This window comes from Saccostrea echinata, unplaced genomic scaffold (assembly GCF_033153115.1).
Source record: "Saccostrea echinata isolate AGI-Se365-2 ecotype Australia unplaced genomic scaffold, CSIRO_AGI_Sech_v1 ptg000034l, whole genome shotgun sequence".
Lineage (NCBI taxonomy): Eukaryota > Metazoa > Mollusca > Bivalvia > Ostreida > Ostreidae > Saccostrea > Saccostrea echinata.
Genome location: NW_026889783.1, coordinates 805,477 through 832,716, shown reverse-complemented (window position 1 = coordinate 832,716; position 27,240 = coordinate 805,477). Strand labels below are relative to the sequence as shown.

Here is a 27,240-nt window from a genome sequence, read left to right as displayed (position 1 = left end):
AATAAAATGAAAACTGTTGCGCGAAAAGATCTCAATTTCAAGCTTCATTTTGAGACTTTTTAAATAAAATAATAACTTTAAGAGTTATCTTTCCTGGCTGAGGATCGGATATCCTTAAACTCAAAAATTATTTTTTGATACTTTTTTTTTTTTTAATGCAGCAGAATATCTGAACGTCTCTGTATGAGTGAAAAAATTCCCGAAAGGGACGTTAAACAACATACAATTAATCAATCAATCTAATATCAGAAAAGTAGATTAAATTTAAAATCAGAAAATGAAAATCAGGTCCTAATAGAGCTTATGATGTCAGATTTTATCAAGAGGAAATTTTCCTTGTCCTAATTTTAGTGAGCAGGGTTTTATTTTAATCATAAAATCGTTAACGTGTATGCAAACCAGGTTAAATGCCCCAAGACACAGTGTGGCTCAAGATATTTTAGCAACACCCGAATATCAAGAAGTACAAACTGATTAAAACCTCTAGTTTCACTTTCCACACAAACAATCAAAGTTAGAAAAACTTTAACTTATAAATGCTTCAGTTAATTTGACCAGCTTGATGAACTTTCCTTTAGATGGATTATGTAAGGCCAATGAGAATATCAATATTAACGTATATTTTTTTTTCATATTATTGTTTATGATTTTATTTCTAAAGTACAATGTACTTTCTCAAATAAGTGCGCCAAAAGCTGATCAAGGCGATATCATATCAGGGACGCATATACGTTGATATATGTACTTTTTTTTAAACTTTGGTTGAAAGATAAATAATTCTAATTAAAGTAGTTTTGCATTTTATTTTTACACATACCCGTGGATGAATATATGAGATTATTAAAACTACAATTGAAACAGTTTTATCTCGTATGGAAAAATGTGCGACTAACAGATTACTTAGGAAAAAAGATATCATTTAGATTTGACCATGTACCAACTTCATGTCATATCCCAATGAAACTCTAACAAATGATATTTTATTTCTTATATTTTTAATTTTATTTGTGATACAAAGAAAAAAATGCACAATTTATACTGTTATGGATATGCAACATAACATACAATAGCCTTGGTTCATAAGTACTCGAACTGCTTCATGCTTCACCGGATATCGTATCACAGTGGAGTAAGCTTTGATGTCAAAGCTAAACATACAGGTACAACGTCATGTGATGTCATAATCTAGACCCTCAAATATGTCTCGTGTGGTTTGCTTTCCATATGCAAGAAAGTCTGATCACTTGACCAATTTCACGTCATTGAAAATTGAATGTCAGTTTAATAAATGTATTGTCGTATAAGGGAAGACATTGGCAAATGTGCATGATTATAAAAAATCATACGATTGCCGTCCCTATTCATTTCACATTGTATTTATATTTGAAAATCATATAGACAAGTGCTTCCAATCAATCTTATTTGTTTATTTATTTTTGGGGTGGGTGGGGTAAATTTCTGCATATTGTACACAAATTCTTTTTGTATATGTTTTGATTAATAATATTTGAATACACCATATGGAGGGATTTTAAAATCTGTAAGGAATTGTAATATTAATTAAATGCAAATTATATACTATTGATTTTTTTTTTAAAGCAATATTAAATAAAGCTTTTTTTGTGCAAGTTAAATTTTGATATGAGTGTAAATGATTACAGGGAGGAGGAACAGGTGTCACTTGCCAAAGAAATCAAAGCAATCGACAAAAAGTCAGTTCACAGAATTTGTTCAGGGCAGGTTGTTCTAACTCTTGCCACAGCAGTCAAAGAGCTGGTGGAAAACAGCATTGATGCAGGGGCAACCAGTTTTGGTAAATAGAAAAATTTCTAAGAAGTTACTCTCTGAATCAGCTTAGTGTAATGTGTTTGTTGAACAATTTTGGTGTTACTGCTGAGATCTCTTTCACACTTAATAAACAACTTTCTTTACCATAATCTTTATTAGTCCCCTACCAATGAAACCGGGGGGGGGGACTATAGGTTTCCTCTGAGTCTGTCCATCTGTCTGTCTATCTGTCCCTCTGTCTGTCTGTCAGTCTGTCCCACTTGGTTTTCCACACTTTTTTCTAAACGCTTGCAGATATTGAGCTGATTTTTGGTATGTGAGTGTATCTTGATGAGTTAACTTACAGATCAAGTTTGCATTTCGTTCCGCTTCAATGAGTTTTGACGGAATTACGACCTTTTCAATTTTTCAGGGTTTTCCGCAATTTTTTTCTAAACTCTTGCAGATAATGAGCTGATTTTTGGCATTTGACTTAACCTTGATGAGTTACAGATCAAGTTTGCATTTTGTTCCGTTTCATTTATTTTTGACGGAATTATGGCATTTTCAATTTCTAGCGGGAAGCAGATTACACTTGCCGGTAGGGGACTAGTATTGCTAATGCAATACTCTCAGAATGCTTGTTTTTTTTATAAAGAATTTAATTGTCATCTCAGTGACCTAAGCTGATGAGCTTTTCTGCTTGAATTTTGGTAATTACATATATCTGTATAAACTTGACAAATTAAAAAAATGTTTTCGACTCAATCAAACTTAACATAAAGGTACATAGCACTGCAACCTCAGATAATAAGGATTTAAGTTTGATCAAATGAAATCAAATATGACTTTGACAAAGCATTACAAATGTCATGTTTGTAGAATTTTTTTTTTTTAATTCATTGTCATTGACAACTTAGAGGACCACAAAAATGCCTCATTTTAGATTAACAAAATGTGCACATGGTAAGAGCTCAGAGAGGCAAGCAGTGTGGCCCATTTGGCTCTATAACAAAAGATAATGACACATGGAAATTGTGTTGAAAATTATTTAGTTTGATATCTCAATGCTCTTTGATCTATCCTTTTCCCTGCAGAAATAAAACTGAAAGATTATGGACTGGAGTCGATTGAAGTGAGTGATAATGGGAGTGGAGTGGAGGAGAGTAATTTTGAGGGATTAAGTATGAACCTTTTTTTCCTCAGTATGTTATTTTCTATAAGCGTTGTTTGTACACTTTACGATGACACCATCACTGATGTTCTTTTGTTAGCTCTCAAGCACCATACTTCTAAGCTTCAGGACTTCACTGATCTTACCAATGTTGCGACGTTTGGTTTTCGAGGGGAAGCTCTGAGCTCTCTTTGTGCCCTCAGGTACTTTGTCTTTTAAATGAGCTAGTGTTTTCAAATTTCAGCAAGCAAAACTTCTTTTAGACATTGTTTTGTGTAGAACCATAAGTTGAAATGAATTATAAAATGCTATTTTTTGTGCATGTATACACTAAGTTATTTATATTATCACAGCTCACTAACAATTACAACAAGGCATAGCGATGCAAGTGTTGGTACAAAACTGGAATTTAATCACAATGGAAAAATAAAGGCTAAGTCTCCACAACCAAGACAGGTAAAATAATTAAGACAAATAGTTAATATAAAACAATGTAATTAGTAATTTTTTTTCCTGCCATTTAAATGTTAAACTGATTTATTGATGTTGACGTTTCTCTGACTGTATAATGTAAATTTGAAATAATATAGTACTGTAACAGTAAAAACAGTCTAATCCAACACCTGTGCACTTCTCTTCACTGTAAATTCTGACCTTTGTTTTCATTCCCATTTTACTATTATTTAATGTTCTTTACACTCTGTAATCCGATACTTTTTCTATTTCGACACAAAATTTATCTGGAAGTGCAAGTTGGATTAGAAAGGTTTCACAATATTTAAAATATAATATGTGATGAAATGAGTTTATAAGGAGAGATGTAATGTCACAGTGCATGAGGGGATGTTATGTTGTAATGCCACAGTGCATAAGGGGATGTAATGTTGTTATATTACAATGCATGAGGAAGTGTAATGTAATGTCAAAGTGCACGAAGGAGTACTATGTTGTAATGTCACAGTGCATGAGGGGGTGTAATGATGTAATGTCACAGTGCATGAGAAAGTGTAATGTAATTTAATGTCACAGTACATGAGGGGGTGTAATGTTGTAATGTCACAGTGCATGAGGGGGTATTACATGTAGGCAATATTGTTATGTCACAGTGCATGAGGACATTTATTGTATGTCATAGTGCATGAGGAGGAAAAATCATAGGGGGTGTTTGTCACAGCACACTAGGGGGTATTATGAAATTTCACATGACATGAGGGAGTGTAATGTAATGACAAAGTACATGAGGGAGTGTAATATAATGCCACAGTACATGAGGGAGTGTAAGTAATGACACAGTACATGAGGGAGTGTAATATAATGACACAGTACATGATGGAGTGTAGTGTTATGACACAGTGCATGAAGGAGTGTAATGTAATGACACAGTACATGAGGGAGTGTAATATAATGACACAGTACATGAGGGAGTGTAGTGTTATGACACAGTGCATGAAGGAGTGTAATGTAATGACACAGTACATGAGGGAGTGTAATGTAATGACGCAGTACATGAGGGAGTGTAAAGTAATGACACAGTACATGAGGGAGTGTAATGTAATGACACAGTGCATGAAGGAGTGTAATGTAATGACACAGTACATGAGGGAGTGTAATATAATGACACAGTGCATGAGGGAGTGTAGTGTTATGACACAGTGCATGAAGGAGTGTAATGTAATGACACAGTACATGAGGGAGTGTAATGTAATGACACAGTACATGAGGGAGTGTAATGTAATGACACAGTACATGAGGGAGTGTAATGTAATGACACAGTACATGAGGGAGTGTAATGTAATGACACAGTACATGAGGGAATGTAATATAATGACACAGTACATGAGGGAGTGTAGTGTTATGACACAGTACATGAGGGAGTGTAGTGCAGGGTTCGACATTCACGCTCGTCACCTCGTCATTTCCATCCCGGAATGGTTTTGGACGACCTGAATTTTAGTCGGGCTCGCCCAAATGACGACCTGGTGACGAGTTTGGAATATTCAATAATTATGTTAACATTTTTAAAAATAAACTTGATAGTGAGCATTGTGAAAAAAATGTTTCTTATATCTCCATATTAATAACTGTTTCTTGTCTTCGTTGTTGTATAAAATAGTAATACGGCTTTTGAAGTTCCAAAAATGTCCGGTTTACATTTTATAATACAGAGCACTTCCGTTAAAAAAAAACATGTGGGCATTTTTGTCGAGAGTGAAAAAACCTGCTCCAAAAAAAACAAACTACGAAGAAATTGCAAAGAACGATCTTTCAAAGTGTCTTGGGGTGAAGGGCGGCCGTGGCTGAAATATGAAGATGGCAGAATGTTCTGCACTTTCTGCAAGGAAGCTGGTGTTATCTCCGACTTTTGTCGGGGGTCCACCAGCTTTCGAATTGACTCGGTAAAAAAACACGAAAACTCCGACAGTCACAAACACTCGGCAGTCATCGCCACCAACAAAACAAAACAGGTTTGTTTTATTATTTATTGTCACAGATAAGAATTAATATTTTTCTTAAAACAGTACGATCATGATATATATTGCTCAGAGCAAAATGCCAAATTAAAAAATGATTTTATTCTTAATTATTAGCCTGGTACACGACCTGCAGAAAAAGCACTTCAAAACCTGAATAAAGAGAATATAGATAAACTTATTATTTTATTCAAAACGGCCCATGCACTGGCAAAAAATAACAGGCCGTACAGTGACTTTGAGTGGCTATGTAAATTAGACATTTCAAAAGGACTGGTACTAGGAAATACCTACATAACTGATAAGTGTTGCAGTAATTTTGTTAATGCCATCGCAGCCATAGAAAGAAATAGGACTAAAGAGGCAGTGGAAAATGTTAAATTCCTGTCGATATTATGTGATGGATCAACCGACCAAGGCATAATTGATAATGAGATAGTATATCTGCGAATGGTCATAAAGGGAAAGGCAGAGGTTAAATTTATTGGATGTAAGCAGGTGACAAAAGCTGATGCCAAGGGAGTTTTTCTTGCTATGAAGCGAGCTGTGGAAGGTACATTACTCAGTACTTCAATTACTTTATTAGATTTACAGTATTAATCAAATTGCAATAGTCCAAAGACAATCAAAATTTTTAATTTTATACTAATCTTTTTCAAACAGGAGTTGGGCTTGATTGGTCACTAACACATAAGAAAATGGTGGGTCTTGGTTCTGATGGTGCCGCAGTTATGACAGGCAAAAAGACTGGTGTTGCTGCCTTGATGAAAGAACACCATCCTTCAGTCATTTCCATTCATTGTCTCGCCCACAGGTATAACTTATCTTTAATTTATACAATCACTGCAAGATGGACATAACACAAAATCTAACAGGAAATTACGAAATTTAATTATTAATTAATTTTGGTCAATCATGATCAATGAAATGTAATTACTGCTGAGCTTTTACAAATGTATTTATTTATGTTGTTAAGATTAGAGCTGGCCTACAAAGATGCTTTGAAGGGGATCAAAGTAGCAGAAAAGGTTGTCTCTGGACTTTTACTAGGGTTGTACTACTTTTACCATAACAGTCCATTGAATCGGGCTAATTTGAAAGAGTCATATAAAACCCTTGGAATAGACATGAAGATGCCAACAAGAGTTGGCGGCACCAGATGGGTTGGCCATGTTTTACTGGCATTGAAGAACATGTTCCATGGATATGCTGCCATCAAATAACATCTTTATCAGGTGCTTACTTAATAGAATGCCCTTCTGTTTATTGCTAGAATTAAGTTTAGATGAACTTTGAATCTACCTTAATCTAAGCATTTTTTGATAAAAACAAATAATTATTTATTTTTCAGCTTGCATTTGGGTCAGGTGTGCAAGCTATTGCCAAAAGTAAAGCCCTTGGTCTCTATAAGATTCTTGTAGATGACAATAACATCACATTTGCAGCCTTTCTTCTTGACATTCTGTCTCTTCTTCACATCATGTCTCAAGTATTTCAGAGGGGAAGAAAGTTGCGTGGCTGATATACACAGGGCTCTCAACTCCTGTCTTTGCTCACTCAACAGATTTTCTGAGATGTAAGTTTACATTTCAATTTTTATTGCATAAAATATAGAACCATTTGATATGACTATTGTGGCTGGGTTTAATTTAATGAATACTCTTGAATTAGTGATGGAGCCTATCTGACAAAGCTAAAGTCAGGTGATATGGGACCAGTGGTTTCAAGTGAAAACCTGGCATCATTTTCAAAAGCTAGGACTACATTGCTAGAAAATTTAAAAATCAGATTGGCACAAAGATTTGAAGATGCAAATATTGGAGTTGTTAAAGCTTCAATAATTGTTGACTTTAAATGTTGGCCAGAAAAGGACAGTGAAAATAAATGGGAAGGTAACACAAGTTAAACATTTATAGTTGAGTTACTTTCAGTAATCCCTTTTTATTTTCAAATTGTTTTTTTGTTGTTGATAATTTATTAAAAGCTATATATGGCGTATCTGAGCTAAAGAATAAAAATACGAGATTGAGTGTAGATGAACATGAAATTTGTCATTTACGTTCAAATTAAAATTATCATCGATTTAGAACTTGAATAACCTCACGTTTTTATTGTTAAATTGACTTTTTAAACTGTGTCTGATATTTAAACGCAGAGTTGGTAAATAAATTGGTTATTGTTTTAAAAATCCAATATCTACGAAACGCGATTGATTTAAATTGTGTAATTTACAGGAAAGTCCTATCTTTATAAAAAGTAATAAAACAAATAGAAAGATCTTTTTAATTTTAGTTAGTCTGAACTTATCAAAAATAAGTCATATATGACTTTAAATAAAATGCTGACTTATTAGGTTGTTATTAGGTTGTTATTTAAATCTAACATTTTGGGTATCTTTAGTTTTACTTAAAGTTATGTTACTTAATAATTATTGAAGTTGTTCAATATATTTTTTAATTGTACTATACCATTGATTTAAATTTAATAATCTAATAATTTAATTCTATGGAAAGGAATTGCAATACTATGGAATTTATACACATTTTTATGAGTAATTGTGCTGAAATCATCAAGTTGTGATTTACTTTATACTACAACTGTTCATTTTTTTAATTCATTTTTACAAACAATGTTGCACTACTGATAGATTTTGGTGATGAACACGTCAGGACAGTAGCTGCTCATTTTCGCCAGGACTTGGAGACAGCAGATGTTGTATTTCACGAGTGGGTCTTTTTGAAATCAGACATATATGGAAGGTAAAGAAGTCAATTCAAAGAAAGACTCCAAATCTAAATGTATCTAAAAATGTTTATACATTCATTGAATTATTTATTTTATTGACATAGCTTCCCAGATGTACATGTGTTGTCTTGGCCTGAAGTACAGAGGCAATTCACTGGATATGAGAACATCTTTGGACTCATTGACCTTCTGATGACTTTGCCATCCTCAAGTTCGGAGTGTGAAAGAGGTTTTAGTCAGATGAAAAAGATCAAAACAGAAACCAGAACCAGACTTACTGAAGCATCATTGGATGACCTTATGACAGTCCACCTTCATTCAGATGCTATTGACAAGTATGATATAATATAAAAATGTACATGTATTTTCACTTGATAAGGGGATTTTAGCATATTATGTATTACTATACTCACAAGCACACTATTTGACAAACATGTTATAATATTAATTACAATACATTGATCATTCTCACTGACAATTTAAAAGATGAATTAAAATAACTTTTAGGTTTGATCCAATCCCTGCAATTAACAAGTGGACTCATTTGGCACTGACAAAGAGGAGACCACAGTTTAATGACAAAAAAAGGGTAAGTGGTTGCATGAAATTCAGTTTAGTCACCTGTGCAATGGAAAAAATAACTTCCCAGAACTTTTCAATCTACTGCAATTCAGACTTCATTGTATGATTTAAAATCAAAATGATGAATAGTACAATCAGATGTAAACTCAATTCAACACTTTTTAGAAACAACAGACCCAAGGACAAGGAAGAGAAAGAGAAAAGAGAAGATGCGAGACAATTGAAATTATGAATAATGCTGAAAATCAGATTGAAAGTGTTGAGAGAGAGGGGACTCCAATTTTGATTGAAACTGCAGAGATAAATGTGACTTGGAGTGAAACTGTTGCGGAAGACTCTAGGGATGAGGAAGAGACTGATGAGGAAATGAATGAGAATGGGGAAATAAATGAGGATGAGGACAGTGAGATAGATTCTGAAAATGATCTCAGTGAAGAGAGAGTCAACGAGATTCTGTTTAACTATGAAAAAGAAATAGAGAAAGAAATGCAATAAAATGATTTCACATTTTGTTTAATTTGATATTTTATTCGGGCGACCTTAAATTCATTCGGGCAACCTGAGATCAGGACCAAGGTTGCCCGAATGGCGAGTCCAAATTCTGACGAGTGTTGAACCCTGTAGTGTTATTACACAGTACATGAGGGAGTGTAATATAATGACACAGTACATGAGGGAGTGTAATGTAATGACGCAGTACATGAGGGAGTGTAATATAATGACACAGTACATGAGGGAGTGTAATGTAATGACACAGTACATGAGGGAGTGTAATATAATGATACAGTACATGAGGGAGTGTAATGTAATGACACAGTACATGAGGGAGTGTAATGTAATGACACAGTACATGAGGGAGTGTAATATAATGACACAGTACATGAGGGAGTGTAATGTAATGACACAGTACATGAGGGGTGTTATGAAACAGAATATGAGGGAATATAACATAGAAAACATATAACAGGATTTGATTTAAAGAGTTTTAATTATGCAGTGCACTGTTACACAAGGATTATAATAGGGATATAGAGATATTTGAACAGTAAATTGATGGGATGTGATGTAAAAGTGTTATGTAACATGTACATGTATATTGAATAGAGAGGAACGACAGTACTTCTACAGAGCCTGTTCTCTACGCTTCCTGTCAGACACAAGGAATTCCAGAGAAATGTCAAAAAGGAATTCAATAAAATGATTCAGGTGCTGAACTCTTACTGCATTATCAGTACTGGAGTCAGGATTACCTGCTCTAATCAATCTAAGAAAGGGTAAGATCTTCACCGATTTTCTCAAACGCTCCTCTATACTTTATTTTCACAAAATATTCATCGAGTATTTTAAGACAAGTAATCATTAATGTTAAAATGCAAGAAATGGATACCAAAATAAAAATAATTTTCTAGATTTTTAAAGTACATGTGGTTTTTTAGTTATTCTATAAGATATGAGGAAATTTATTTGTATCACACATGTATTGGAATATTAAGCAATATAGCAAAAGCTGGGCGCGGATTGAATATCTATTGTAAATTAGATTTAGTATAGATATTAATATGGTAATAAATAGTTTTTTTTTAATAAATAGAGGGTGGTCAACAGTGGTGTCTAGCAATGGAAACCAAACCTTGAGGGAAAATATAGCAGATGTTTTTGGTCCAAAACAGGTAGATGCACAGATATTAATTAAATATTCACACCTGTACAGATATTAATTAGATATTCACACCTGTACAGATTTTAATTAGATATTCACACCTGTAGAGATATTAATTAAATATTCACACCTGCTTTGGAAGACTGTGTTTGTGAACTTATCTTAGGTTGATTCATACTTTTACTACAGTATTGTGTGTCCCTCAACCACAAAATTAAATTCCCATAAACCAATATTTTTTTTTCAAACCACGAAAATTTGATCGCAGGAAAATAAGTGATTTTTAATAGTATACAAAATGTAACTAAGTTATCAGTTAAAACTGGAGCTAAATTACCCTATATATTTTAAATGAGATTTCAGTGAAAGCAGTACATATATGTATATTAGCATTTTCTTATATTGCTGTAATCTTACTCCCACTCGGCTTACAGATGCAGAGTCTTACAGAGTTTGTGACCTTTGACCCAAGTGACGATGTCTTGGATGAGTACAGTCTCAAGGTCAACAAGGACATTGTAAACCGCTTCAGGTCAGTTAACTTTAAATGTTAGTTTGTGATATTGTTAACTTTAGTCAAGTAAGGAGAATGGATTTAATCTAAAGTATTGAGGGCTATGTTTGTAAGTGTGCCCATGGTGTAGGTTTTCTCTGTATGCAGTATTGAGGGTTATGTTTGTAAGTGTGCCCATGGCATGGGTTTTCTCTGTAGTATTGAAGGCTATATTTCTGATGTTTAGATATTTTCTGTTTGTAGTATTAATGGCTATGTTTCTAAGTGTATAGATATTCTATGTTTGTAGTATTGGTGGCTATGTTTCTAAGTGTATACATGGTGTGGGGAGGAGTGCTACAGACAGACAGTTCCTTTTCATCAACAAACGGCCCTTTGATTCAGCAAAGGTTTGTCTTATCTTTTGTATGATACCAAAATTTGGCTATACTTCTGGAGAAATTAAATCTTACAGTAAAACTCAGATAAAGTGAAGACTTGTGAATTTACTTCACTCTTTCTGTTATTTGTTTATCTGTACAATAAATTTGTTAAATTAAAATGTATATGCAGTGAATTTGTAATATACACATTTTCCTTGAAGTATGACTATAGAATATACATGTGTTGAGGTAAGTTTACAACTATAAGAGGTGTAAATTTCTTCATTTTCAACCTCTGTGGGACACAAAATCAATTCACCACATCTTTAAATTATAATATCAGAGTTTATTATGTAGTCTATATATATTCTTTATCTAATCTATACAAACACAAACAGTTTATAACATTACATATTCACTGAATTTGAAGATGTATTCACCGGAGGGTCAGTGTGCATTCAGCGGTGATTGTGACATCACAAACGATACCTCAAATAATATTGTAACAATGCTTGCAATGACCGGAGCCAGCAGTGTACATCTGAACAGAAAAATGTTAGGCAAACCTATCACCGTATTATTATCCAAATATTTTGACGGAAGGAAATGATGTCTTACACACAACGAAAGAAAGATACTGGAATGATAGCTTATAATCTGAACAATTTCAAATCATTCTGTAAAAGAAGTTTGTTAATGAAAGTGGTGTCATCATGCAGCCTTTAATGTTTTATTTATTCGAATTTGGACAATATAATAAAACAGTTACGGACTCTTTTGGTGGTGAATATGGTTTGATTTTCAACAGAAAAAACCCAATATTGACCTCGGCTTTGCCTCAGTAAGCATAAGTTTTGACAAAGAATTCTTTAGAATTTTACCATGGATCCCAAAAAACTTTGCTTTATCTCTAAATTCACTATAACTGTGTTTGTACTAAATTATTTTTTCTGTACTTTCCATGAAAATGCCTTCAAAAGATTGACAGTTGTTTTGTTGCATGATTAGGTTTCAATTATCTTCCAGATTACAAAAGTAATAAATGAAGTCTACCATCAGTTCAATCGTCACCAGTACCCATTTGTGGCAATTCATATCAACATGGATAAAGGTTAGAATAAGTTCCGTTAGAATTGACAGAGTACAATACTTGATTGCATTAATACATGTACAGTTGAACTTTGATATGTCAAACATTGATATTTTGAATGCCTTGGATATGTCAAAGTCACTTAGAAGTCCCAACCACTTTTCCTTGATGTCTTTTACCCTCAATATCTCAAACCCTCAAATATCTTGAATTTTTTTCTCAGTCTCGTCAAGTTCAAGATATCGACGTTTGACTGTATTTTTGAATGCATTAAATGTTTTTTTTTTTAAACAAAAATTATCTTTGAAATAGTTTATATGTGTTTATGGTTTAAAATTGTATACAATACTATGTAGGCCATCAAGTATTTGACCTTCAAATTGATTGCATATGAACAACAAAATTGAATTCAAAATTATAATTTGGATTTATCTTCATCTACAATAGAGCTAACAAAGTTGACAGAGTTTTTTATGAGAGCTTATTAGAGAATTCAGCTACATAAATTGTTAGAAAGATGTATAAATTTCATCATATTAAATGCAGATGATGGTGTCGCTGTCATTTCTGATTGTTGTCTGTGATAGTGTATAGTGTATGTTTATCTATTGTAGAATCTGTTGATGTGAATGTTACACCAGACAAACGTCAGATATTTATGGAAAATGAAAAGATTCTACTGGCTATAATTAAGGTAATCTATTTCTACTGGCTATTTAAGGTCATATGCAACATACATGCTCATACATGTATATTGTACAATGTACCTTTCCCACTGACAATATTCCAAGATATTCTTAATTTAAAATCATAGTACCATTAGATGTTCTTAGACAAAAAATTAGCATACATTACCAGGAGTTTTTAACAGATATCAAATGAAGAAAATCCTTGTGTTTTTAAAGAAAAATCAATAAAAATATAGTTTAAGCTGGTATTTCCTCAAAACTTTGATTCAGAAGAGGTGTACAGCATTACCAGGCATAATAAAATTGCACAAAGGTTCCTCAATTATTGGAACTCTTACATTATACAGGAAATAAGAAAATAAAGTTCAACACCATGTTGCATTTGTCCTTAATAAGTCTCGAATAGACTCAGGCTACTCCAGGATAATGGGGTTATATTCCCATAAAAATTCTAGACTGTGAATGCATTGGGTTATACGTGTATCACATACGTATGTTGTCTAACTTTTTAGACATCTCTTCTGAGGATGTATGAACCCACTGTGTCCACCTATCCTCTGTCTATGATCACTGATAAACTGTTCCAGAAAAACTCAACCCCAGAGAAAATCTACTCAGGTGAGTTTGCCAAAAATAAAACTTGGCCTCATTAAACATTATTTCAGGTGAAAAACTCACAGCATCAGAGAAATTCCTCTAAGATGAGTTTGTTAGAAAAACTCAATCCCAGAGATATCCCGGGTAAGTTTGCTAACAAAATCCAGTCACAGTGAAAGCCATCTTAGTTTCTAGAAAAAACTCAGCCCCAGAGAAAGACATCATGGATGAGATTGAATATTAAGTGAATGATGGATTGGATCATTTGATGGTGTAATTTTTATGTGATTCTATCTGAAGTCTTTTTTTGTACTTTTATTTTCAGACTGTGAGAGAGAAGGAACAGACAAGTAAGTAATCAAAACCATTGTTTAAAAATTCCGTAGAATTTAAAAATAGTAGTTCTTAAATAAAGAAATTTTACAATGTTGTGTGAGAGGTATTAATGCTTTTTAAAGTTGCTCTAAGTATTACCCATCTTGTATTTATTTTTCCAGTCAGTGCAGTGGAACAAAAAATCAGGTAACTCTTGAATATAAAATCTAGTATACAGTCAAACCTTGTTATCTCAAAGTTGATGGGACTGAAAAAAACTGTGATTTCCAAGAATTTGAGTTATTGACGTTAAAATACATAAAGAGAGAGTAGTATTAAATGACATCCACATCACTTTGACATATCCATGTTAAACATGTTGAACATATTGGTATTGATGTTCAAGATGCATTAAAATCTGTGTTCAGTATAGTAATCATGATGTCTAGTTGTCTGTTTGTCTGCCTGTCTGTTTCTGCTTCCATTAAGACTTTGATATGATTACTTATTGAGTATGTTTCAACCTATGGACTTCAAATGGAATTTTTAGCAACCTTCTAATTTAAGATAGCAATGGCCTTGGTAATGATAATAATAAATGTTGTTAATTATCAATCACAAATATTTTCATAGAAAATAAATGGAGTTATTCCCAAAAATTGATTTCGCTAATAATAAATGCACACTATAAGGAAAATCGCTGAATTTGCTTGTCGCTAAAATAATATGTAATACAGTACTGTAAAGTTTCTGGATGTACCGTAAGAGGAAAACACCAATTTTTGTACCATTTGTACAAAGGTTACCCTAGTATTACTTGTATATCACAATACATGTATTTTACTAGTACATGTACATGTATTACATACACTTAAGGAATAACTGTCTAGTTTTTTGGTTTTATGATGTGATCAATCAATTCGCTTGTGTGATAATTTGCATAAATGCCGAAGGCGTTTATGCGTAAAATTATATCACGCGAGCAAATTGATTGATCATCATCATAAAACAAAAAAAAAACCAGAGAGTTATTCCTTATATTTACATTTTTACCTGATTCTTGATTCAATAAAAAGAAAAATTCAATAATAAGAAAACTCAGCATCCCCGTCAGGTGTATCACTAAGCAACACGCAGCAAAACAGCATGTCGTTCTACCACGTGCTGAGCAAATCGCTTTATGGGGTTATAAAGCCATTACCTTATTTGCAGTTTTATCTCAGAGAAAGACATTGGAAAATGTAAATATATTACAATACATGTATTATATATATTATTCATATACATCACAATACATGTACATGTATTATACTGCAGTATGTATATCAGGTTTCAGCACTGAGTAACCTGAAGAGAAAGTTTTCAAGTGTATTTGCCAAGACTGAGGCACTGGGAGCTACATCCCCCTCAACTAAAGAGAGAAGTCCGGCCTCAAAACGTTTGTTTTCTTTCTTATTCTTCAGAGTGTAATACTTTTTATTCTCTAATTGAAATCCCAGTACTCTTTAGCATATCCTTATTACAGAAAATTAAACTCGCCTTAAAAGTGTTGTACATAATGTACATAAAAAAAGTTATCATGTATGCAAGTAAGTATTTCATCTTGTTGTAGAGAGAAGGCTTGATCACTTTGTTTTCAAATCATCTCCTATGAAAGAAATAAAGAATGGAGTCAAAGAACTTGATTCACAGTGGAATAAATCAGAAGAGGCTGTTATCGTATTGGAAGAGGATGGTTATAAGTCCCCAAATTTCCTCACAAGGGAGCATGGTATGGATCTTATTAAGACAGAGAGTGGAGTTATGGGCCCTGGAGGAGACTGTTATAGGTCAGATCTGAAAGTCATGTTTCATGAATCAGAAAATGTGAATTCTGTCACCAACCAATGCAGTGCAGAAGCTTCATCAAATTCTACATCAGAGGATGGAATCTCAAACTGTAATCTATCGTGTTCAACTGACTCCCAAAGGGCATATGGAGAAGAGGATCTTATGTGTTCAAACAGCAGTAACCCTGCCATTAATGTTGAAAATTACATTGAGTCTTCCATAGACAATTCCAAAATTAATATGTGTTCAAATAAAACTAATCAAAATACCACTGAGTGTTCAGATGATAACTCCTTGTGTTCAAACCTTTATTCTTATAATGTGAGAGAGGGTTCTGACAAAAGTCTCTGTGTTACCTCAAATTGTTTTGAGGATGTCCAGTTGCCTTCAGAGAGTACTTCTGGTGATATAATCAAGTTTTCAAACAGAGACAGTGATGATACAGATATAAAGGTATATACCGTGTGTAAATCCTCCAGTGTGTCCACAAACCAGCCAAAAATCTCATCTACCACAGACAGCATCAATCTGACAGTCACAAGTCTGGTATGCATTAATAAACAAGATTCTTCCTCAAATGTTTTTATTTTCACAATAAACGAATGCATTAATGATCCATCTCAGGAATGTTTCAAAGTTTTATTAGGTGACTCGAATCACTCAGGTGACATTGCTTATTGTATGCAAACCTGGAAATAATACACTGATGAAGAAAAGTTGAATTGTAGGATATGAAAGAATCTCTTTCCAGAAGAGAAACATCTGTACCATTCAGTTTCTTAAAGCTGAAAGAGAAATTAAAAAGAACTTCAAGTAAGTATGCTATTTTATGATATAAGTAGATATACATGTACCTAGTGCTAAAATACAGCTGTATAAACATGTTGATTTATTTTTCTTTGATTTTCAGAAGAAAAGACCACTGACAATGAAAGCTGTAGGAGATTCCGTGCGGTTATCTCCCCTAACGAGAACCAGTCAGCAGAGGAGGAACTGCAGCGGGAAATCTCGTAAATAATTCATTTTCAATCGTTATTAATCAGATTTATAATGAATATCAGCATAAAACATATCATATGTAATTTAATCTATAGCTGATAATTATGCATTTTGGATATAAATACCTATCGGTATAATTATTTATTATATGTCTATTGTCTTGACAGATGCCTTTTATTACACAAATAAGCATCCCAATACCTCCTGAAAATCCATTTCCTTTATAGACGGTTCCGATTTTCAAAATATGATAAGAAACGCTTATCATACTTAGTATCTGTGATTGTTCACATAAGTCTGATATAAAATTATTTATTTCAGAAAGAGCATGTTCAGAGAAATGGAAATACTTGGACAGGTGGGACGACAGATATTTATGTATTTCAAAATATAATGAAAACTTTAATCCATGTTTTTTTTTTTTTAATGATATTTATTTTTGCTTCAGAGATAGAACAACCATTAAAATTTGTACCGGTAACTTACTTTTCAGTTCAACCTTGGATTCATCATAGTGAAGCTGAATAATGACCTGTTTATTGTTGATCAGCATGCAACAGATGAGAAGTACAATTTCGAAATGTTCCAGAGGCACACTGTTATACAGAGTCAGAAGCTTATACAGTAAGTACACAATACATCAGAGGCACACTGTTATACAGAGTCAGAAGCTTATACAGTAAGTACACAATACACCAGAGACACACTGTTATACAGAGTCAGAAGTTTATATAGTAAGTACAAAATACATCAGAGACACACTGTTATACAGAGTCAGAAGCTTATACAGTAAGTACACAATACATCAGAGACACACTGTTATACAGAGTCAGAAGCTTATACACTAAGTACACAATACACCAGATACACACTGTTATACAGTCAGAAGCTTAAACAGTAAGTACACAATACACCAGAGACACACTGTTATACAGAGTCAGAAGCTTATACAGTAAGTACACAATACACCAGATACACACTGTTATACAGAGTCAGAAGCTTATACAGTAAGTACACAATACACCAGATACACACTGTTATACAGAGTCAGAAGCTTATACAGTAAGTACACAATACACCATAGACACACTGTTATACAGAGTCAGAAGCTTATACAGTAAGTACACAATACACCAGAGGCACACTGTTATACAGTCAGAAGCTTATACAGTAAGTACACAATACACCATAGACACACTGTTATACAGAGTCAGAGGTTTATACAGTAAGTACACAATACATCAGAGGCACACTGTTATACAGAGTCAGAGGTTTATACAGTAAGTACACAATACATCAGAGACACACTGTTATACAGTCAGAAGCTTATATAGTAAGTACACAATACACCATAGACACACTGTTATACAGAGTCAGAGGTTTATACAGTAAGTACACAATATACCAGAGGCACACTGTTATACAGAGTCAGAGGTTTATACAGTAAGTACACAAAACATCAGAGGCACACTGTTATACAGTCAGAAGCTTATACAGTAAGTACACAATACACCAGATACACACTGTTATACAGTCAGAAGCTTATACAGTAAGTACACAATATACCAGAGACACACTGTTATACAGAGTCAGAGGTTTATACAGTAAGTACACAATACATCAGAGGCACACTGTTATACAGTCAGAAGCTTATACAGTAAGTACACAATACACCAGAGACACACTGTTATACAGAGTCAGAAGTTTATATAGTAAGTACAAAATACATCAGATACACACTGTTATACAGAGTCAGAAGCTTATACAGTAAGTACACAATACATCAGAGACACACTGTTATACAGAGTCAGAAGCTTATACACTAAGTACACAATACACCAGATACACACTGTTATACAGTCAGAAGCTTAAACAGTAAGTACACAATACACCAGAGACACACTGTTATACAGAGTCAGAAGCTTATACAGTAAGTACACAATACACCAGATACACACTGTTATACAGAGTCAGAAGCTTATACAGTAAGTACACAATACACCAGATACACACTGTTATACAGAGTCAGAAGCTTATACAGTAAGTACACAATACACCATAGACACACTGTTATACAGAGTCAGAAGCTTATACAGTAAGTACACAATACACCAGAGGCACACTGTTATACAGTCAGAAGCTTATACAGTAAGTACACAATACACCATAGACACACTGTTATACAGAGTCAGAGGTTTATACAGTAAGTACACAATACATCAGAGGCACACTGTTATACAGAGTCAGAGGTTTATACAGTAAGTACACAATACATCAGAGACACACTGTTATACAGTCAGAAGCTTATATAGTAAGTACACAATACACCATAGACACACTGTTATACAGAGTCAGAGGTTTATACAGTAAGTACACAATACACCAGAGGCACACTGTTATACAGAGTCAGAGGTTTATACAGTAAGTACACAAAACATCAGAGGCACACTGTTATACAGTCAGAAGCTTATACAGTAAGTACACAATACACCAGATACACACTGTTATACAGTCAGAAGCTTATACAGTAAGTACACAATATACCAGAGACACACTGTTATACAGAGTCAGAGGTTTATACAGTAAGTACACAATACATCAGAGGCAGACTGTTATACAGTCAGAAGCTTATACAGTAAGTACACAATACACCAGATACACACTGTTATACAGTCAGAAGCTTATACAGTAAGTACACAATATACCAGAGACACACTGTTATACAGAGTCAGAAGCTTATACAGTAAGTACACAATACACCAGAGGCACACTGTTATACAGAGTCAGAAGCTTATATAGTAAGTACACAATACACCAGAGACACACTGTTATACAGAGTCAGAAGCTTATACAGTAAGTACACAATACACCAGAGGCACATTGTTATACAGAGTAAGAAGCTTATACAGTAAGTACACAATACACCAGAGACACACTGTTATACAGAGTCAGAAGCTTATACAGTAAGTACACAATACACCATAGACACACTGTTATACAGAGTCAGAAGCTTATACACTAAGTACACAATACACCAGAGACACACTGTTATACAGTCAGAAGCTTATACAGTAAGTACACAATACATCAGAGGCACACTGTTATACAGAGTCAGAAGCTTATACACTAAGTACACAATACACCAGAGACACACTGTTATACAGTCAGAAGCTTATACAGTAAGTACACAATACATCAGAGGCACACTGTTATACAGAGTCAGAAGCTTATACAGTAAGTACACAATACATCAGAGACACACTGTTATACAGAGTCAGAAGCTTATACAGTAAGTACACAATACACCAGATACACACTGTTATACAGAGTCAGAAGCTTATACAGTAAGTACACAATACACCAGAGACACACTGTTATACAGAGTCAGAGGTTTATACAGTAAGTACACAATACATCAGATACACACTGTTATACAGAGTCAGAGGTTTATACAGTAAGTACACAATACATCAGAGGCACACTGTTATACAGTCAGAAGCTTATACACTAAGTACACAATACACCAGATACACACTGTTATACAGAGTCAGAGGTTTATACACTAAGTACACAATACACCATAGACACACTGTTATACAGAGTCAGAAGTTTATACAGTAAGTACACAATACACCAGATACACACTGTTATACAGTCAGAAGCTTATACACTAATTACACAATACATCAGAGGCACAATGTTATACAATCAGAAGCTTATACAGTAAGTACACAATACACCAGAGACACACTGTTATACAGAGTCAGAAGCTTATATAGTAAGTACACAATACACCAGAGACACACTGTTATACAGAGTCAGAAGCTTATACAGTAAGTACACAATACACCATAGACACACTGTTATACAGAGTCAGAGGTTTATACAGTAAGTACACAATACATCAGAGGCACACTGTTATACAGAGTCAGAGGTTTATACAGTAAGTACACAATACATCAGAGACACACTGTTATACAGTCAGAAGCTTATATAGTAAGTACACAATACACCATAGACACACTGTTATACAGAGTCAGAGGTTTATACAGTAAGTACACAATACACCAGATACACACTGTTATACAGAGTCAGAAGTTTATACAGTAAGTACACAATACATCAGAGACACACTGTTATACAGTCAGAAGCTTATATAGTAAGTACACAATACACCATAGACACACTGTTATACAGAGTCAGAGGTTTATACAGTAAGTACACAATACACCAGAGGCACACTGTTATACAGAGTCAGAGGTTTATACAGTAAGTACACAATACATCAGAGGCACACTGTTATACAGTCAGAAGCTTATACAGTAAGTACACAATACACCAGATACACACTGTTATACAGTCAGAAGCTTATACAGTAAGTACACAATACACCAGAGACACACTGTTATACAGAGTCAGAAGTTTATACAGTAAGTACACAATACACCAGATACACACTGTTATACAGTCAGAAGCTTATACACTAATTACACAATACATCAGAGGCACAATGTTATACAATCAGAAGCTTATACAGTAAGTACACAATACACCAGAGACACACTGTTATACAGAGTCAGAAGCTTATACAGTAAGTACACAATACACCAGATACACACTGTTATACAGTCAGAAGCTTATACAGTAAGTACGCAATACACCAGAGGCACACTGTTATACAGAGTCAGAAGCTTATACAGTAAGTACACAATACACCAGAGACACACTGTTATACAGAGTCAGAAGCTTATACACTAAGTACACAATACACCATAGACACACTGTTATACAGAGTCAGAAGCTTATACAGTAAGTACACAATACACCAGAGACACACTGTTATACAGAGTCAGAAGCTTATACAGTAAGTACACGATACACCAGAGACACACTGTTATACAGTCAGAAGCTTATACAGTAAGTACGCAGTATATCAGAGACACACTGTTAAAAGAAATCAGAAGCTTATACAGTAAGTACGCAATACATCAGAGGCACACTGTTATACAGAGTCAGAAGCTTATACAGTAAGTACGCAATACACCAGAGACATACTGTGAAACAGTCAGAAGCTTATAAAGTAAGTACACAATACACCAGAGTCAGAAGCTTATACAGTAAGTACGCAGAAGCTTATAAAGTAAGTACACAATACACCAGAGTCAGAAGCTTATACAGTAAGTACGCAGTATATCAGAGACACACTGTTATAATGAGTCAGATGGTTATACAGTAAGTATGCAATACACTGTTCAGAGTCAGGAGCTTATACAGTAAGTACACAATACACCTGATAAATGTATATACAGTAAGTACACAATACACCTGATAAATGTATATATACACGTAAGTACTTAATACACCTGATGTAGATTGTACAAACAGTTTTCAATAGTCTATACACTGATTATTCAGAACACAGTTGTATATACAACTGATATGGGTTCTATAATAGTTAACAAATGATCATATTTCCGTTGCAGACCCCAGAACCTGGAGTTGACAGCAAGCAATGAAACTATTCTGATGGACAGCCTGGAGGTCTTCAAGAAAAATGGATTTGACTTTATCATTGATGAATGTGGTATTTGTCATTCTTGCTAAATTACTGTGCTCTGTTTTGACATTGGATCTTTTTTTAAATCATTAATTGCTCTTTAGTAGACTTAGATCTACACGGAAATCTTGAAATTACAGTATTGCCTACATCATAGTCAATGTTTATATTATATTCAATATCAGGTGTTATTTTGGTTTACTTTCAAAATCTATCAGCTATCATGAACAGTTAAATTTCTGAAATGTTTCATTCTTTGTGTGTTTGAAGAGGCATTTCTCAGACTCATACCCAGTGATAAAATATTCAATATTAAACCAACAATGTAATGATGAAAAAAGGAAGATACTAGGAATGGAGAAAATCCTCATTATGTTGTAGAGGGATTATTTTTCCTCCAAATATTATGGACAAAGAGGTCATCCTCACAATAACACAAAACAGAATTTACATTATTCTGGTCAAAGTGTTCATTAAACAAACCAAACCTGTAGTGATTAAATTTGTTCATTGACATTTCAGCTCCTCCTATGCAGAGAGTAAAACTTACATCAATCCCCGTCAGCAGGAACTGGACATTTGGCAAGGAGGGTGAGTAAATCTTGTGTAAATCATTTACAACACATTGTCATTTAGATCAGGGTTGGTACACATGTAAATACTTTTACTTGTAAAGAATTTAAGGTTCAATTTTCAAAGTCCAAATTTCCGGTATGTGTGGATAATTTCATGAAAAATAAAAAATGCTTTCTTGAAATGTCATTTTAAGAAAAAGTGCTTCACAAGAATTTTTGCGTAATCTGAGACAAGAGCACTACAATATCAATTCTGATAGTAGCAAATAAATTTGGAATTGAAAGAAAATATCTTTTATCATAATTTCAAAAATTTTGATTTATGAATGCTTATGTTTGACTTGAATGGAAACATTCACCATTTGCACCGATTTTGCATAACTTAAGAGTTATAGTCGGTTAATTGTATCTAATTTTGGCAAGTGGTCAACGACTTCTGAGTTGATTAGTTTGATAATCAAAGGTCATATGATTGATGATTTGCAAGCTTTGATATCTAAACATACCAACGAACCGTCACCGAAAGATAAAAAATACAAGGTAACAGTTGGATTTTCTGGCTAAAAACTTATGTATTACATAAATAAATCCATATAAAGTAAAATGAATTCCTGCTTTATAAACAACATCATGTCTTAAAAATAGCTGCAAACATTCAGGTAGCGAAGGAAAGCAACTATAGTGACTTTGAAATAAACATGTTTTTCCCCAACACAACAGGGGGTAAATATGATTACATATAATTATCATTGCAAAAAATTATGACATTTGAGCAAGTAGAAGTGTGAAAAATAACTTATGAAAACACCCCAAATCGCGCAGTTTTCTTACCGCTCCTTCCAAGGAGTCGCACATGTGACATCACAGACCATGGCACACGATTCTCTCTTCAAATATGCATATTGCAAGATTCAACTTTTAGACCTTAAAAAGTGCAATAAATTGCCATTTTTTCTTTTTTCATTGTATTTCCCACTATAACTCATCAGAAGGAATGGATTCATGGCAAGAATTTCGAACTTTTATCTTTTAATAAAAATCCTTTTAGCAATGAAGTTTTATCATTTACTCATTAATTTGGATTGGGCATGTACATGTGTACAACTTGAAACAAGCCAGTTTGAAACAATTTTTTCAAAAGTTCATTTTGAATTTTGGCCATTGCCACCAAGTGTATGTTGCAGTAGTTATTTCAAGAGTTTATTGGAGTGTGACCACCATATAAATCCTGAAAGTGCTATGTCATAACATTTTTGTGGAAAATCGTGAATAATGATGGATTCCTTTGTGGGAATGATGACCATTCTCACAATGTTCAATCCTCGTAGACATTGAATTTGCTGTTGTGTTTAACTTGAGGGATTGCTTTTTAGCTCACCTCGACGAAGTCGAGATGAGCTTATGCTATACCGTCGGCGTCGGTATTAGCGTCGGCGTCCCAGTTAAAGTTTTAGGAGCAGGTCCCATTCCCAAGAAACTATAAGCCCTACCTGGACCAAACTTGCATGGATAATGCATCTAGGGATGGACACTACCACTTGCTTCGGATGCTGGATCTGACCTAGATTTTCCAGATGAATGACCAGGTTAAAGTTTTTGGAGCAGGTCCATTCCCAAGTAACTGTAAGCCCTACCTTCACCAAACTTGCATACTATAAGCCCTACCTGGACCAAACTTGCATGGATGATGCATCTAGGGATGGACACTACCACTCTTGCTTTGGATGCTGGATCTGACCTAGATTTTCTAGATGAATGACCAGGTTAAAGTTTTTGGAGCAGGTCCATTCCTAAGTAACTATAAGTCCTACCTGGACCAAACTTGCATGCATGATGCATCTAGGGATGGACACTACCACACTTGCTTCGGATGCTGGATTTGACCTAGATTTTCCAGATGAGTGACCAGGTTAAAGTTTTGTAGATCAGGTCCATTCCCAAGTAATTATAAGCCCTACCTTGACCAAACTTGCATGTATGATGCATCTAGGGATGGACACTACCACACTTGCTTCGGATGCTGGATTTGACCTAGATTTTCCAGATGAGTGACCAGGTTAAAGTTTTTGGAGCAGGTCCATTCCCAAATAATGATTAGGCCTACCTGGACCAAACTTGCATGCATGATGAATCTAGGGATGGACACTACCACACTTGCTTCGGATGCTGGATTTGACCTAGATTTTCTAGATGAGTGACTAGGTTAAAGTTTTGTAGAGCAGGTCCATTCCCAAGTAACTGTAAGCCCTACCTTGACCAAACTTGCATGGATGATGCATCCAGGGATGGACATTACCACACTTGCTTCGGATGCTGGATCTGAGCTAGATTTTCCACATGTAAGACCAGGTTTAGATTTTTGAGCAGTCCTGTTCCCAAGTAACTATGAGCCCTACCTGGACTAAACTTTCATAGATGATGCATCTAGGGACGGACACTAACCAACCTGCTTTGGATGCTGGATCTGACCTAGATTTTCCACATGAGCGAACTTTTGCTATATTTTAACCAAATTAGCATGGATGATGTATCTAGGGATGGACAATTCCAGACTTGCTTTGGATTGTGAATCTGACCTACATTTTCCAGATGAGTGACCAGGGTAATTTTTAGAGAAGCTCTATAATATTATGGCCTTTTATGATTTAACTTGCATAGATGGTGCATCTAAGGATGAAAAATTCCAGACTTGCTTTGGATGTTGGAATTCACCACAATTTTCTTGATTACTAAACAGCTTAAAAGTTTTTTGAGCAGGTCTATTTCCAAGTAACTATAAGTCCTACTTAAACCAAACTTGCATGGATATTGACCTTGGGATGTACCCTAACTAGAAAAAAAAATTTATGCGAAATTTGCCTTACTTATAGATAACATTCGTCGAGGTGAGCTTCGTAATCTTTGATTACCTATGTTTTGAATTTGCTGTTGTGTTTAACATGAGGGATTGCTTTTTTGAATTTGCTTTTGTGTTTAACTTGAGGGATTGTTCCAGAGCAGAAAGATTGGGGTGAAATACTGCACTGATTGAGCCTAGTTTGAAGGCAAAGATAAAAGACAGAAGTGATGGTGATGAGAGATATCACAGTCTCATTTTGCACAATAATACTCTATATGTACAACTGTAGCACCTGTGTGTGTGTACAGTTTAAATGTAACTATATGTATAAGAGAAGTGTAAAAATGTTTTATGAAAAATTGTTGACAGTATTTTACAAAATTATTTTTTCTTTACAGACATTGAAGAACTCATCTTTATGCTCTCCGACTCTCCTGTAAGTCTAGTCAGGGGCCAAAAATAAACGTCTTTATTGAAGTAGGGTTTTGATTTTGTCTCAGAAATTGTATTATCTTCTCATTTGATTAAAAACTGCCAAAGCAGCATGTTATCTGCAAATTGCAAAACATTTAATCTTGTGTTAGACAGTATTTAAAGAAAAATCAATAATGCAAAATTAAATGCTAATAGTGTGCTTCTCTGCTATTGATTTTTTTCATTGTTTCTTTTTATTAATATGTACATAGAATCTGTATTTAAATAGATAATGATGATCTCCAAGAAAATTATGTAAGGAGTGCCAAGTTTAATGTAGTGTATTGATCAGCAGTTTTTGTCGTTTTTCAGAATGTTATGTGTCGACCATCCCGGGTTCGCCAAATGTTTGCATCTAGAGCTTGTAGAAAATCTATCATGATTGGCACTGCTTTAAAGAAATCAGAAATGAAAAGGGTATTGTTTACTTTTTTTAAAGCTTTTGACAAAGATGACATGTTCCATAAATGTTACATAATTATTGTGTCATAGAGATCATTAGATATTTTAATATGTTGACTTTCTGTTTTCCCTAGCTTGTATGTCATATGGGAGAAATAGATCAGCCCTGGGTATGCATTTCCTCCATTATAGAAGTATTTTCAATTTTGTACATGACTTTCATGTAGAAAAACAATTCTGTTGAAACATTTCACGACAGAATGAAATTTGCCAAGGATTTTCCACTTGAGCATCTTTTTTTTCAGAATTGTCCTCATGGCAGACCAACAATGCGACATCTCATCAACTTATGTATGGTTCCAAGATAACAAAATCAGACTCAAGCCTGCACATTGTAACAAACAATAGACTTGATCCTTCTAAGCAAGCAGCAGACAGGTTCTGGAGTGTTGCAAGAAAAAAGCGAACTTTTATATTTACATGTAATAAATAGTACATGTATGACTGTAGAAAAAAAACTAAATAAACAGACTCAGTACTGGTAACATTTTCTGCCATCCTGTTTTATGTTTAATTTTAAATGAAGAAGTAAATTCTG

The 27,240-nt window shown here is 34.2% G+C and overlaps 1 protein-coding gene across 2 annotated transcripts; it reads left to right on the top strand.

The window, feature by feature from the left end:
* Positions 1 to 514: 514 nt before the first annotated feature.
* Positions 515 to 27,240, top strand: LOC133199497 (mismatch repair endonuclease PMS2-like). Of its 2 annotated transcripts, XM_061335306.1 has the most exons (26): positions 515 to 587; positions 1,662 to 1,813; positions 2,865 to 2,951; positions 3,042 to 3,144; positions 3,295 to 3,397; positions 9,844 to 10,013; positions 10,331 to 10,409; positions 10,834 to 10,931; positions 11,203 to 11,302; positions 12,302 to 12,386; positions 12,980 to 13,059; positions 13,567 to 13,672; positions 13,977 to 14,001; positions 14,149 to 14,173; positions 15,296 to 15,404; positions 15,579 to 16,342; positions 16,525 to 16,609; positions 16,707 to 16,806; positions 17,117 to 17,153; positions 17,289 to 17,419; positions 22,279 to 22,379; positions 22,875 to 22,943; positions 26,165 to 26,202; positions 26,553 to 26,657; positions 26,777 to 26,812; positions 26,948 to 27,238. In XM_061335306.1, coding segments are annotated over exons 1-26 (2,853 nt in total). In that variant the 5' UTR covers positions 515 to 585; the 3' UTR covers positions 27,011 to 27,238. The 2 variants fall into 2 exon arrangements, with proteins under 2 accessions (XP_061191290.1, XP_061191289.1); XM_061335305.1 differs by having other exon boundaries at positions 2,865 to 3,144; positions 26,948 to 27,240.